The sequence below is a fragment of the Drosophila ananassae genome, chromosome 2L (genome assembly GCF_017639315.1).
Source record: "Drosophila ananassae strain 14024-0371.13 chromosome 2L, ASM1763931v2, whole genome shotgun sequence".
NCBI classification, from domain to species: domain Eukaryota; kingdom Metazoa; phylum Arthropoda; class Insecta; order Diptera; family Drosophilidae; genus Drosophila; species Drosophila ananassae.
The window spans coordinates 23,993,456-24,009,480 of NC_057927.1; the positions used below are offsets into that span (position 1 = coordinate 23,993,456).

General features: G+C 43.0%; 1 protein-coding gene across 1 annotated transcript in view; it reads left to right on the forward strand.

The window, feature by feature from the left end:
• LOC6503424 (ABC transporter G family member 20) overlaps positions 1 to 12,154 on the forward strand; it is a 66,174-nt gene extending 54,020 nt beyond the window's left edge. The window contains exons 5-9 of the mRNA XM_001967418.4: positions 109 to 202; positions 5,519 to 5,946; positions 6,160 to 6,379; positions 10,583 to 10,760; positions 10,817 to 12,154. Coding sequence (XP_001967454.1) covers positions 109 to 202; positions 5,519 to 5,946; positions 6,160 to 6,379; positions 10,583 to 10,760; positions 10,817 to 11,571 — 1,675 coding nt within the window. The 3' untranslated portion in view covers positions 11,572 to 12,154. The remainder of the gene's footprint in view (positions 1 to 108; positions 203 to 5,518; positions 5,947 to 6,159; positions 6,380 to 10,582; positions 10,761 to 10,816) is intronic.
• Positions 12,155 to 16,025: the final 3,871 nt, after the last annotated feature.

Consider the following 16,025-nt stretch of genomic DNA (forward strand, 5'->3'; position numbering starts at 1 on the left):
AAATATATTTTGTTCGATAAGAAATAGTTTTCACTGTACCCTTGGCTATCATCTGATAGCCACCCCTGGAAATATCATCTGATTAACTCTTCATCACTTTGATTACAGCATCTGGGATCATTTGGTGGACATTGCCAAAAATGGCCACACGACTGTGATAATCACAACACATTACATCGACGAATGTGCCCAGGCACATATGGTAAGTAGTAATATCTTGATTCGGTGGGGAAGGGAACGGGTTCCTGGGTCCCAGGATCCCAGGGAGTTTTGCAACCAAGTGTCAATGGCTTTTGGCGCCCACGCATTGTTTGCCAGGGTGATTTATGGCTAGCTGGCACATCTATGTGTAATATGGGGCGTATGAGCAATATAATGCTGCCACTGTCAAGGTGAAAGTTCAGCTATCAGCTCCGCCGAGGGCTGTCAACATGCGGCGCTAAGTGCTTCCGCTTTCCCCTCTCGTTGGGCATGGCAAATTTGTATCCTGCGCTCGGGCGGATGGGGTGGACAGGACGAGGAGGCTGCAACAAATCCGTGTCCTGTCAAAAAAGGAAAAGTCAAAAAAAAAAAACAAAAAAATGAACGGCGAAAGAGAAAAGACCAGGACTTGAATATTACTGGTGGCTGTCTCTGTTGACCCATGGCCATTTCAGGATTTACGAGGCATTTCCGAGCGAGACACATTGCAAAATTTACTTCAGATTTATTTATGCGATGGAGAGAACAGATGGGCACCGTCCTTTGATCGGGGTAGGGAAATATAACTGCGTTAGTCATTTAATGCGTGCTGCAAACAATGAACTCGGCGAAGGAAACAACAAATATGTGTGTGAAAAAGAAAAATACAGGAATAAATCGTGACAAAGCTCGCAAACAAACGCCCATCACAATGGACATTTGGATAGACAGATAGATACACGGCCGGAGCGACAGGCTGAGATACAGACACTTGGCAACACGCACAGGATATGCACACATAAAACAAACAAAATCCTTGCCCAGGGACACACGCAAGCTCAAGTGAAGTGTGAGACGGTTGAATATATCAATGACAACGTTCTGGAAAAGATTGATGTGGAAAGTGGAGAAGAAAGTGCAAGATGAGCCGCAGATCGGCACTTGAGACACTCTACACATCAACTTGAAAGAGTGTTCGCCTACCGTTTAATTTGATTGATTGGATGCCAGGAATTAATCATCAGTATGATTGGATACGCGGAATTTTTTCTATTAAATATTTTTGGGGAATTTGATGTGCGGTAGTATGGTATGCCACTTATTATTATTAAAATTCAGTGAGTAGGTTTCTACCAAATTTCAAGATATTCAAGGTAAGCTAAGCTATATTATTGATTAGTTTTAAAACCAAAAATGAAATTTATCTCACATTGAAGAAGCCACACACTGTGATTGATTAGGTGTCAAAAATTATTTTCTCAAAAAAAACATCCATACTTTACGGTTTAAATTGAAAATGAATTTATGGCCACTTTAAATGCTCCATATCCATACATAATTCATACGAAATCCTTTGGGTCGGATTCCCATAATACAGAAACAATCAGCCAGGTCTTGAGCCTGGGCCCCTCTAACCCCACTTGACCCCCCAAGGACCTAAAGCCAGGCCTAAGGGCTCACATGCTGTGCGGCTGCCAATTGACAACACGTTTCGTGCCCACACTCCTTTGGAAGTCCTTCACCCCCTTGAACCATCCCCCCAAAGGAAAGCTGTTGTCACGCCGCCACGCGGCCAAAAGTCATTGCGGTAAAGAGTTATGGCCAATAAACAAAATCACTGCCAGGAATAGAAAACTCGCCTTTGTTTGCGGGCAATCGACATTCAGCACTTGGCACTTGGGAATGAAAACGGGATTGGGTGTCACAGGATTCTGTCTGACAAACAAAACAATCGACTGGCTCGCAGTCCATAAAACCTAGCACGAGGATCGAACCCATGCCACGGGAATCGAATAGAATCCTGGCTCAGTTAATCCTAGCGTCAAGCGTTGAAATGTGAATTTAATGCGAATTGTTAGATAAAATTTATGGTTTATGGGTTTCACTCGAGCCGGGACTATAAAAAGCTAACTTGCGGAAGAAGTTGCCCCACATCTCCTGTATCCTTGCATGCAAAGCCCGAGGGAGCAGCGGATTGTGGAGCTGTTGTGTCTCTTTAACTTCTGGTGACAGTGTTTAATTGCTCATATTGAACACGTGTCGGCCTGACTGCAGGGCAAACACAGCCAGCTAGTCTAAGCTTAGACTGCTCACGCCTCAGAGGGACAAGAATTCACAAAGAAAAATAATTGAGTCATGGGATTCTTTCCACAACATGCATTAATTATTAAATATTTATATCTATGTCGTTTAATTTTACTTTGATTAAAATATCTTTCTTGAAAATAGTTTTGGCAACTGTAACATTTTTTTTCTTACTGTCAAAGTACTGTGCCCGGCAGCAAATTGCTTTTTCAGCTTTGTCACTTTCTCGTTTCACGCTTTCGACTCAGTCAGCTCAAGTCGAATCCTGGTCAGGGACAAGGATGGACACAGGATAAAACTCCAACTCGGACCAAGGTAGTTATCTGCACATATTTTTCGGCAAAACACTGAGCGTTTTAGGGAGTCTTCTGGCTTTTGTTTTGGCCGCGTTTGTGTCCTTTTTTTCGATGTGCTGAGTCAACAGAATGGCTTGTCGCTGTGGGACTCTGCTGGCCAATCCCTGGCAAAGCAGAGCTCCACTCGACACAGACAGACGCATAAATTTTACTGCACTCGCAGCCTGATTGAGTGAGCCACTCCAATTGGCACCTACATGCCTCTTGATCTATTCTCCGCTTCTTCTACAACCCGGGCATTAAAAATTATTATTGCACTCTTGCCATTTATAAGCTGAAAATTCATGTGGCAATAAAAATTATACGTTGCATGGAGGCAAAAACTGCTATTAGTTTTTCTGCTTCTGCTGATGTTTTGCTCTTGCTCCTGCTCCTGATTCTGATGGGGATGCACTCAAACAAAGCAGGAGTATTAAACATAATCGTAAAATGCGCATTTACGACCAGCCATCGAGTGTGTGCTGAATCCTGCCAGAGTGTGTGCGAGTGTTGTTGAAACTTTGCCGTGCTTAAATTTGGTTATTGTTATTTGTATGGTGCGGCGATTAAAAGTTTTATTTTAATTGAAAAATATTTATGGACATTAAAAATTTGTGAAGCTTTTGCCGTGTCTAGCACTTTATCGTCTTACCAATAACTGAACAGCTCTTGTGAGATTATAACAATTTAATGTGCAAAAAATACATCCAATAAAATATTTCTATTTACTTGAAGAATAAAAGTTGTTTCTGCTTTATGGATAAATTCAGTAAATCACTATGAAACGTTGCGTTTAAAATATTCATTAAAAAACTATTACTGTAACTTTAGAACTGCGGGTAAACTTTTCTGGCAACATTTTTTCTCTTTAAAAATTAAATCCGCCCAAGCAGTGAGACCCACATCACATTTGGCATCGCATTATGACAGGATCAGCGCCTGCACTGGTGTCAGTATTAGAGCAGGACCTCGTCCGCATCCCACCACCGCCAGCATCCTGCGCGAGGTCAACCAACTTGGGCTACACAACAGAATCTCAAATGGCTTCCCGTCTCGCTCCTAACAGAGTGCAGCGCTTCACTTTTTTTTGACAGACATTGCTCCCCAAATTTAATGTCAGCGTTGCCTTTGCCTTTGCCATGGCTCAGGGGAAATTGTTGGTTCACACACAAAATGACAAAAAAAAATAAAAGAAAGTTGTTGAAACAAAAAGACAAAAACCAGGACAAAAAATATAAGGACACAGGGCAGGAAGAACACTAAAAACAAAAAACAAATCGCGTCTATTCCACATGGCCAAAATGTGAAGACAGCGAGGGCGTGACACGAGGGGAGTGTCTCTCAATGTCCCAAGTTGTACATGCAGCACTTTCTGCTCTAATAAATGAAATCAGGGAGCGTAACATTATGTGATGGATATATTGTTACGAGTGCTCTACTTTGCCATTTACTCCAATCCCCTTTGGGGGCGCCTTTAATAGTTAATATTGTTTCGGTTGCATTTCCCTTTACATTGCTGATTTGTTCCTGATTTTGTTCTTTGTTTTTTTTGTCGCGTAATTTTCCGCATGTTGCACTTGAGTAGTACCAGCCAAAAAACGAAAATCCAGGCAGCATGCAACACGAACAGCTGAATAATTGGTAAAGCTGATGAGTGACAACCGGATTAACATACGAATTAAGCTTTCATTAAAAAAGGAACTATCGAACGGATATGGTAGTTGATAAAAAGAAGGTATGGGAAAAAGTTTTCAATTTTTAGAATTCTAAAAAAATTCCTATATTATGCAAAATTATTTGAGCGTTCACTTGACTAGCTGGCACTATATATTCCAGAATAAATTTCGGCATAACCCTCGCCTCGTCGTTCATGGAAAATTCCACCCACAAGCCACGCCATAAATATCATGTGCATTTTTCAATTTTTCAATTTCCTCTGCGTGTCGGGTAGGAGGCAAACTGAAAATTATTTATGGCATGCAAAATTGCTGGCCATAATAATGCATATCACATAGTTGGCCAATAAAATTACAATTGCCTGGCTGGGCAGGAAGCCCGTAATTTAGTTTGCTATTGCAATCCAATTAAGACGTTAATTGGCTCTGAGAAGTCGAAAAGACATAGCCACAACTTGACCATATAGAAGGAGCGAATTAGCCAAACAAAACAGCTCAGGGCTGTGTTTCGGCCCGAGGAAATGAACGATTTCCTTGCTGGCCCCAAAATCAGGAACGAAGCCAAATCAAGCAGCAAAAGTTTGCTAACTAGCTAGTCGGGCTTGTGTGGTTTATTTAGCATAGAGTTTTCCTGTGCAGTCAAGGAAAGGATGGGTCAAAGGGCTGCAGGAGCAGCCCACTCATGTGCATGTCTAATGAAGCCATCCATTTCGTTCGAATTGACGAACAAGCATCGCCATAGTCCCAGTTCCAAGGCAAAGCGGCGGCAAACTTTGGCACCCAAAAGACACACACATAGAGTCCGCCAAAGGACTAAAGGGATGATGATATGATGATGCTTGGTCATGTACGAACACAGAAATCAATTAACTTAATTTTTGCACGTTGCGTGAACAAGGGATTTGGCGAAGGCAACTGCGAAGGCAACTGCGAAGTCAATAAAACTTCATCGACTTTGGCAACAACAGGATGTGCATAAAGAGCGCAAACTTTGACAAAGATTCGGCGACATGGACGAGGACAAGGACAAGGACGAGTGGCCACTCGCATCAAAGTCGAAAAGTTTGATTGGCTCAGCGACACTTTTCGAAAGAACACTTCGATTCAATTATCTTTTAGACAAACAAGGGAGACCGGGATCTAAGAATCTATGAAAGGATGGGACATTTTTCTTTTATTTACAATTTAAGAGAATTATTTCTAAGATTTTTTAAAAATGAATTGCCCGTTTGTCCTTTTCAGATTGGCTTGTTGCGCGGTGGCAAAATGTTGGCCGAAGAATCGCCAGAGTATCTTCGTCAGCAATATAACGCCGAGTCCCTGGAGGACGTCTTCCTAAAGCTCTCCGTGCTCCAGAATATGGGTAAACGACGTCGATCCTCTATTGCCCAGGAGATTGTCGAACAGGTGACCGTGCCGGCTATTTCCAATCCTGCTCTGGATATGTCTGATGAGCAGCATGCCGCTGAGATTTCCGGCGAGTTCGGTGACAACATTTCGATGTCCTCAGCTGCCCGGGATCCGATCAGCAGCACTGCCCCAGCAGCACCTCCGCTGCCCCCGGTCCAGGAGACACCCACTTCCTTTTGGTACAACCTTCATGTGATGCAGTCCCATCATCTGCACGCCCTTATTTGGAAGAACTTCTTGTGGATGATGCGCAACGTTGGGTAAGTGATTCCCAAAAGAAAAAACACTATTATGCCATTAAAACCCATGAATCCCAAAAACTAACCTCCGCACAAGTTCAAGGCGATTATTTCCCGATACCCATTCAGATAATTAAGCTGCTTATTTTGCTCTCGAACTAAGCTTCTCTTGTTTGTGCCGTGCAATTATTACGTACTTGTGCTTAACGAACAACTTTGGATGCCTTTCCACAGGGTGATGCTGTTCATTGTGGGCCTGCCCGTGGTGCAGATACTGCTGTTCTGCTACGCAATTGGCCATGATCCGACTGGCATCAAATTGGCTGTGGCGAATCACGAGATGAGCGAGGAAATGATTATGCAACAATTCTGCCCAGTGCACACCGGATGCAATCAAACGATGCTGAGCTGCCGTTATATCGATATGCTGGTCAAGAACAAGAGCATGGTTGTGGTAAGTGCAATGCAAATTACCTACTCGAGCTACCACCCCCTCCCTGCTCTTATCAACCTCTAGGGACGAGGTCGAACAGTTGCAGTTGCAACTCTCAGCCCGGGGGTGCAATATCAGCTGTCATTGGCTTTTTGGTTAAATTGTGCAGTGCGAAATTTACAATAACCACTCATGTTGCTTATTCAGGTCCGATCCCAATACGCCGGTCCAGTTAGCCGGACCTGCATGTCCTGCAGGTCCTGTCGGCCACTACTGTAATTTATTTCAATTTGTGTGGACAGCCGAGTGGCTCCCTCTGTTGGTCGCAAGCCGGAGCCAGAGCCAGAGCCGCTGCTGCTGCTGCTACTGCCACTCCTTCTGGGGGAGCTGCCGGCTCTTCAATCTACAAAGCACACATCATTTTGCTCCGCCACACTCCTAAATCACCACCTCCAACATACTTGGCTTTGTCTTGCTCCATTTTCCCTGACAGTGCTGGCCATTTGACCTTTTTCTGAAGTATTTCTCAGTAATTTATTAAAGAAATGTAGCTGGTTTTATGGAATCAGTCCAAAGTTGACTTAGAAAATTCATTTCATTATTTTATAAATATCTAAAATCCAACATTCAGTAATATATTCAATCAAAACATAGTGAATAAAATATATTTTTATACATAATTATTTTTAAGATAATACCATTATAATATAATGTATATGTTCTTGGCATCACTGCTCCTTTGGTCTCTACCCAGAATCCCGGCTCCTTCGATGGAATATGGACACTGCGTTAGTGTTGCCGTTGCCATTGCCATTGCCATTGCTGTTGCCGTTGCCCTTGGTGTTGGCGAACACAAATTACAGCTGCTTATCTTTGGCACGGCCAGTCGGTCGAGATCATCAATAAATTTACTGGCCTGCCATGGGATGCGATGGCCAAAAACAGTAGTGGAGTGGCAGTGGGGCACAAAAACAGCTGAAGGCTGGGCCAAAAGCCGCTTGTGGCAATTTATTGCAAATTACGCTTCAAAAGCAAAGTCGCCTTTGTTGCCTAATTTGAGTTTCGTTTTGGTTTGAGGGCTCGAGTCCTGGCTTATGATTCCATGCATTTTACATTGGACTCTGTAATAACAGTAAAGCAAGCCAGAAGTTCGGCAATTTTTACGATTAGTTTGCACAGCATTAGGCGACGATGAAACTTCATGCAAAATTGAAACATATTATCAGGTCGCAGGTAAAGTCTGGCATTTTGGGGAGACACCACTCAAGCGTTTCTGTGAATCCGCTCCAGTAATCAATTGTGTGTGTTTCGGGGAAGGGACAATGAAAGAAAATCAGCATTGAGATCTCAATGTCCAATAAAATTATCTCGCCGACGGACCGTGACCTCCTAAACTTGCCTTAATTTTCAAATAACAATATAATAAAGACCGCCGCCCGGCAACAACAGTAATAGGGCCAGCAACCGCCCGCATGCCTCAACTGGCAATTTGTGAAGAAAACTTTTTACCTTTGGAAATTGAAAAGCTGCTGGGGCAACCACTCCGCCGCGCCACCCCAACCACCGGCTATCAGGCTAAATTTGTATAACTTCGGACAATAATAAAAAAAACGCCGAAAAAATAATACGCGACGGTGTATCTTTACTCCGCATCAAAGGCCCCTTTCCAACGAAAGACGATGGGAGATGAGGCCGAGTTAATTTTGGTCAATGAACAGCGTATCAACGTGCCATCAGAACTTGGCCAGGTCTGAGACACCGCACCATCTTACCCAGTCCTCTTGCAAACGACGGCTTCGGGCGACCCTCGAGGGCGGGTCAACAAAATTTGAATTTTGGCCGGAGTATTGAAAGCGAGTCTTTTCGTTGTTTTCAATAACAATTCTATGTGCCATGCAGTCACACGGGGTATGCTTCATTTTGGGATACTTTCGAAGAGGTTTTAAACATTAATTAAATATATAGCCACGTGGCAAGGATTATTTATATCAAATGGACCTCAAATTTTCCTAAAACCTCTCACAAATATATACATGTTTTTATTCTGTCATTTTTTCAAAAGAGTATACACAACCTTAAGAGAATCTTTAAAGTTTCCTGCATATTTTTGAGATAAAGTCTGTTCCTCCTCCAATTATTTGGGGTTTTTGCCTTGTGGTTATATGTTTCCCTTTTACTTTTGCCTTCATCGTCGTCCAGATCAAACGCATCTTGGTTAGTAGTTACCCTTGTCTTAACGAAAAATTGGCCTTTGTTTCGTGGACAACACTTGGAACAGAAAAGGGAGACTTCAACCTCTATCTCCTGGAGGCAGCTTCGTGAATGGTTGCATTAATAATTTGCGAAAGTTCCCCTCGGCTACCAGCCCGGAAAAGGACTCTTAATTTATGGGTAAATTGAAAAACATATTGTGGTCAGCCGATGTCGTTGACTGTTGTCGTTGCTTCTAATTAAAAGTTCATTAGGCATGACAACGTGGCTCATTAGGGGAAGGGCGTAGTCGAAAGATTTCATGCTTCCTGAGAGACCCCTGTTCGGACTACGCTCCTGATGGTACTTGATTAGCGAAAAGCTTTAAGTTGAAGTTAGTGCTCGAGTTTTCCAGTGGCTTTTTTCTTCAGACCTTTAGCCAGAAGAATTTTATGAGGCAAGTTAAGGCAAAGTCGAAACAAAAATTGCCAAGGTAGCTACTAGCTACTAGCTGGGGAAAGTTTTTCTACCAGCTCCTTTCGAGCTCATTTGCGTTGAGCTTCTGACCAAGTTGACTTCATTTGCGCATAGTTTGTGGCTCAAGTTTGTCATAAACAATGTTGAAGTTGGGGTTAAATAGTAGAATAAAAGTTGTTCAAGTCCTGCAGTTTGATTGTCTCTTACCATGGCTATGGATGAAGGGCTATTTTGCATTATAATTTATTCCAAGTCTCTAGCGTAAACCGCTCACCCGAATCTCCGCTTCAGGTGTTCCGCAAAGAATCTACACCGTTCGCCCCAAAATCTGGGCAACAAACTTTCCTCTCCATCTCTGCCATCAAATCTAATGAGCCAAATTAAACCACACACACAATCTAGTTCGGATGTCGGGGCGGCAAATGGGTTCATTTGTATCGGCATTAATGTGGCAATTGCGTAAATTTCACGCCTGCTCGGCCTTATCCCCTTTCGGTTTAAATAACTGCATTTCGAAGCCGCAAAATTGCTCCAGCTTAGCCCAAACACAAATGCCAATACACGCTCCTGAGTCCCGAGTTTTGTGGCTTTGGCTGGCTTTTCCCCCTCAGTTCGGATACTTGCGGTTGTTTTTCGTTTTCTGGCCTAGTCGATGTCTGCCTAGTCTGCGGCCTATTGTGCCAACATAAGTGACTGCCAAAAGTTTAGGAAAAGTTTTCCCCTTCGAAGGCAACTTAATAAATGTGTAAGCACTTGCAGGGAACTAGCTCAAGATCCGAGGATGCTCTACATTTTGGGAAGCTGGCTTTCACTTCATTATTTATTTCGCTAGGAAATGAAATTGTTAAAGATAACACAAACATATTGTTGACAACAACAAGAACATGGCCCGCAAAAAAGTAGGCAACACGAAACGCTAAAGGAAGGCAAACGCCTCTCCTTTGTTGTTGATTTGTTTGCCTCGCTGAATTTATCGCTTGGCGCAAAGTACGCACATTAATTACGGGGAGTTACTTTTATTGTTGTAGCACCGAACTACAGCACATCGTCCCACATGCAGCAAACAATGCGACAGGAAATGAAGCGGGACGAGCGCCACAAAGAGACAGTAGCGGCAGCAGCATGAGCAGAGCGCCACCAACCGCTTACAAAGCTGCCAAGAAAGGAAGTGCCCTCGGGCCGGGATCCTGGCAGCCTGAATATCCTGGCATGCGTTGCTCAATAATTCAGCGGCTCCGATTTTAATTGCGCAACAACAACACCCATATCGGTGGCATCACCAAGAGTCGGAGCAGAAAAAGCAGCCACTCCTCCAAGTCCTTCGCCATCTGTCTGGCAGGTGCAATGACTTTTTAAGCTAATTGAATGAGTATTTGATTGACTGTTGGTATTTACCGCCCCACGCTTGCCGTGCCTGCTTCTTACTGAGAAATATATTGGGATTTCGTATAATTTTGATTGATGTTATCTTTTTAAGTACAGAAAATATATTATAGATAAAAAAAGTTGTGATTTTTCAATAGCATTCAATAAAAATATAACTAAATATACTTCTAGAAATATCTAAAAGACGACGAAGCCGCCTATGAGGAGGTGAGAAGAGGAAAAGCCTGGGCCGCCTTGGTAATCCAGCCGAATTATACAGAGTCCTTGATGGAACGTGTTGAAGAAGGGCGCTATGCGGAAGACGGAACCATTGAGTCCTCGGACTTAAACGTGCGGATGGACTGGTCAAGTAAGTGTTTGTTTCAAAAATTAAAACTCTAATACTTAAATAAAAATATCTTGCAGATCAGCAAATCTCGCAGATGCTGTACCGCGATCTCCAGTACACATTCTTTAGCTTCGTGGAAAATATGTTGACGGACTGCGAAATGAACCCGAAACTGGGACGAGTGCCTGTGGAGTGGGAGCAGCCCATCTACGGTTACCGGAATCCTAACTTTACGGACTTTGCTGCTCCTGGTGTGATCCTAACCATTATCTTCTTCCTTTCGGTGGCCATTACCTCGGGTGCCATGTTGATCGAGCGTAACGAGGGCATGTTGGAGCGATGCCTGGTGGCGGGAATCACGGGTCCGGAAATCCTTCTCTCCCAGGTGGTCACCCAGTTTACGGTGATGCTCAGCCAGACGATCTTCGTGTTGATAGTTAGTTTCTATTTCTTTGAGCTGACATTGGTGGGCGATATTTGGCTGGTGGTGGCCCTTTGTATCCTGAACGGACTGTGCGGAATGAGCTTTGGATTTGTTATATCCTGTGCCGTGGATACGGAGCGAACGGCCACATATGTGGCCATGGGCTCATTCCTGCCCATTGTGATGTTGTGCGGCATTATCTGGCCCATCGAGGGCATGTTCCCGCTGCTGCAGTTCGCCACCGCCTTCCTGCCACTCACCAAGCCCACGGAATCGATGAGGTCGATCCTGCAACGCGGCTGGGGCATTGACAATCCGGCCGTGTACAATGGCTTCATTTCGATTTCATCCTGGGTTCTGGTGTTCCTCATACTCACTATACTGCTGCTCAAGTTCAAAAAGGGTTAGGCTCTACGCACAGTGCACTCTACACAGAAAATTGTGATTAGTGATACGTAGATATTTTTCAACTCGAAGCATTTCACATGAAACATTTACACTAAATTTTCCCACTCCAATTTCAATTGGTAGATCATGGCCATTAATTATTGTTAACAGAAACTCATTTCAAGTTCAGTTGCAACTAAATACGAAATTCGAGACGAATCTTTAATTGGACTGGAACAGGTTAAATGGAATTGAATTAAAATGTCTAAGAATCAAAACGTAAATAAGTCAATAACATTGATTTTTTTCTGTGCACATTGCTTAAGATTTTATTAGGTTATAAGGGTAGTCTTACGCTAGATTAGCCGAATACTTAGTCCGTAGGTTTAGCCCTCTCCAACTGGCAAATTGGTTCCGGATCACCAATACTACCGAGCATGTAAAATTTTGTGCCTTGTAGTTTTAAGACCTTCTCTTGTCATATCACCACGACCATCACAACCATGTCACATTCGCCCACAAAGACATCCGAGCATTCTATATATTTATGTGTTAAGCTTGTGAACTAAATCAAAAACTTTGAATAAATTGATATGTAGAAAAACTTTGACGAGATTCACCTCAGAAATTATTGCAAAAAGCTCTGCCATGGGCAACTGAGATTCACCTTGGAGTTGGGGAGCTTCGGGGAGCTCCGTGATTGCTCTGATTGCAGCAGGTTAGCAAACTGGCCAAAATTTCGAAGCAAAAGCCAACAACTTTGCCTGCATTGTCCAAGTTGGAGCCAAGTGGTCCTCTGGTCCTTTCAATCAGTCATTGGTTTTGCCAATATTTATTTACCGAGTATCTGCAATCAAAGACCTCAAAAAGAAAGGAGTCCTGGGTTCTGGACACAGCTGCCCCTGCCACGCCCTTACCACACTATTTGGAGGTAAGCTGAAATGTCGGGGGTGGAATGTCAGGAGGACTCGTCTTCGACACATTTCACATTTTGTGGCAAAATCAATTAAACCGGAAATGCATGTAGACCACGGGTGAGTGACTGGCACACGTGCAGCGGGGGGTGGGCATCATCCAGCTTCCGCTTAACACGAAAATTCAACTTAACAAGCGGACAAAGTGCAGAGACTAAGTGGAAGGGGTTCTTTGTGCACTTGAACAAAAAGAGCACAATTTATTAAAGAATTTTTATAGAAAAATGTGTAATTGGCACCGCAATGCCACTCATGATTTTAATAAAAAAAATATAAATGATTTTTTGTTTGGCGGATAACTGAAAGTTAAAATCAATATTTACCTTGAAAATTAAAACATGGTTTTATTTGTACTTGATAGGTACTTGATGTATACATATATATTTATTAATGTCTTTAAAAAGATCAATTTCATTTAATTAAGGATACCAGAAAAATTCTAGTTCTCGTTTCTAGACAATAGATGATTCAATCAATTGAAACCATAAGTCGTTATTCTTAATAATTACTTTCACTAGTAAAATAATCTTTTTTCTGAGTGTCATTGACTGGCTGCCAAAAAAATGGAAAAAAGCATTGAAACACACACACACGGAACACAGACTTATGCTTTTAGGTGTTACATATGCATATGTAGGTCAGCCAGCATGGGGCGTTGCTGGAACAACACTAACTGGATCCACATGTCGTCCGGTTCCGTGACTGACGCTCTCCGTCGGATAGAATCGGTGACAAAGTCCAGAGTCGAAACTCCATTTAGTCACCCGGCCGTTCCGTGGTACAACCTGTCCAGTATGTGTAGATCCTTCATCATCGCCGATGGGCGTCGCAAATCAGTCAGACACTGGTTTCCATTGACTGCCACTTCCACTCCAAAATGGCACACGAGACGTGTGTATTTACAATTAGATAACCGTCAGGAATCGATAACATTTCAAAGCTCCAGCGAGGAGCGAGGAGCTAGGAAGGAGCCACATTTGCCATTATTTTTCTTTTTGTTGTTGTTCACATTCTACTTTAGATTGGATTGAGTCGAACATCAAGCAGTCTGGGATATATCTCGCCCATCATTGATTACTCGAGTGTAGCTGACGGCGGCACTCGAGCACATAAATTGGAAAATACAGAAGCCACGGGGCCAGGAAGAACCAAGGCAAAAATCTCATTTTCATTTTCATTTACCCATTTCCTTCGCGCTCTTCGCTTTCCACATAATTGAAAGTTCAAAGTTTTCGACTTGCCGCTGAATTAATTTTTCAACTTCATAATTTCACGTGCTCCGTAGAGCCTTAATAACCACCCCGCCTCGGCGGCCATTTCTCCACTTTGCATTTCCAGCCACCAGCTGTCTTCAATGGCTTTCTTTGTTTGTGGCTGGAGCAATCTGAGCCTTTTCCCGCCATCAAATGAAAGCCCTCCGCCTCCATCCGCCAGCATCCTCCAGAGCTGCCTTCTTCCTTCGTCTTCGCCCACCGCCAATGGTGTGTTAATTAATTGCTCAATTAATTTAATGTTCAGCACTCGAGGTCTCCTTCGTCCGCATGGGCCGTCTCTGTTGTTGCTCTTCAAAAAGTCAATTGTCTGTTGTTTTCAATGGTTTGCATTTTGCACAAAATGTCAACTTACCAGATAAGACCCTAATCCTTTTGCTCGCCTTAATTTCTGTTTGTCGGGGTCAACGTAAGCATGTAAATTAATAGCCATCCATTTGACAAGAGCTCTGGAATGTTTTTGTGTTGAACACGAGACCAGAAAAAAGTCCAGGTAGATTCAAGTAGGATGCCATCACACACTTGAGCCTGTGAAGGACCATCCAGTTGATTCATTGCTTTCGGTTCGTCTTGCTCTTTTTTTTTTTGGATTATGGATGTTCAATAATTAATATTCCGGCAGGTTTAAGTGGAAATATTTTTAATTATGCAATCCCAATTAAAACGGAATCACTTAAGGCACTTTTATGTGCAGTGCTCATATGCACTTTATTATTTTAATGATTGGCATTAATTATTTGCTGTGCATAATATGCATAATGTGTTTGCCGGCGACAAACAGGCGAGTGGAGAGGCCTTTGAGACAACCCGTCCCATTTCATTTTCATTACGGATCGGTTCCGTTTGGTTTGCATTGTCTGGCAAATTGTGTAATGAAAATGTCAATCAATTTTCCCATGATTTGCCATTAAAGTCTATGGATATATTTGTGCGAGGCGGCGAGAGTTTTCCGGACAAGTCTACACCTTGGCGCACACACAGGACATGCAAAGGTCTGTCGCACTCAATGCCAATTGCAAATTGAGTTCATCTGCTGGCGGCAAATATTGACATGACAGACACATTTTTATTTTATTTTATTTGCATTTTTATTTCGCTCTCGCCCGCCGGTAACGCCCCAGGCTCTGCCACTTTCATCCGCCAGTTCTGGTTTATTTTTCGCCTTTTTTTTTTCAATTTTTCTACAGCTTCATACTGTTTGCCGTGGGAAACCCCTTAACGTTAGCTCAGCAATTGCTTGGCTTTCCTCTCTGTCGTGTCCTTTCCACACTTTACGAGTGTATCCTGGGCCCCTTCCTTCCAAGTGTGTAGGTGGCAAAAATGACATATTAATTTCCAAAGGGGAAACGAATATAAATGGAGTTGTCGCTTCCAGCTTAAGCGTGTAAGCCGTCTCCTCAGTGTCTCCCTTGCCACCTGCTTTGCTTTCCCCACCCGGAGAGCACATTCACATGCAAATTGCATGGCGAAATCTAAATAAATATGATCAGGGAAATCAACACTTTGGGCGTGGCTGCCTAGGCAATTGTTTGAGCATAATATTACGCATACGCCGCTTATGCCGGAAAAATTAAACTGCGATGCGTACATATTGTGGCGGTTATTTTCGGCGATTTGATGAAGTCGTTGCTTCGCGCAGATAATACTGTCAACACGGCATGCCCCTCCATCAATCATACTTCGATTCGAACACCCGTTCCCTCCCAAAAAGCACACACACATGAATCAGCATCGCGGGAAGCAGAAAGGAAAACCCACACACACTTTCTTCGGCATAAGAAAGCACACAGGATATGACCGTCATTCTGTCACTCAGTCAGTTAGCCAGTCGACGGCTCTCCTCCTACGGGGCTCGGCGTTCAGCCTTGAGCCTCCAGCCTGTCCATACCTCAATTGAAAAGCACTTTGGAAAAGGATAATAACGATAAATTTTTTATTGTAATGTGTCTTGCAGTGTTTACATGCCGGCTGCGCCTTATGGCAGGCAGCGAGGGTGGTTTTAAGAGTATATACATAGGTACTAATGGGTTAATTTTTCAATTCATACAGATTAGAAACGAATTCGTGAATACATGTTATGAAACTATTGCCACATGTGAAGCTATAAGATAAAACCTTCCTAAAGAACGTTAAGTACAGTTTTTTTTAAATCTATAAGACCTTCTCAACCTACCCTCTCTCACCCATAAGAACTGCCAAAATAGCGTGTTTTGCCATTATTTTCCAAGCA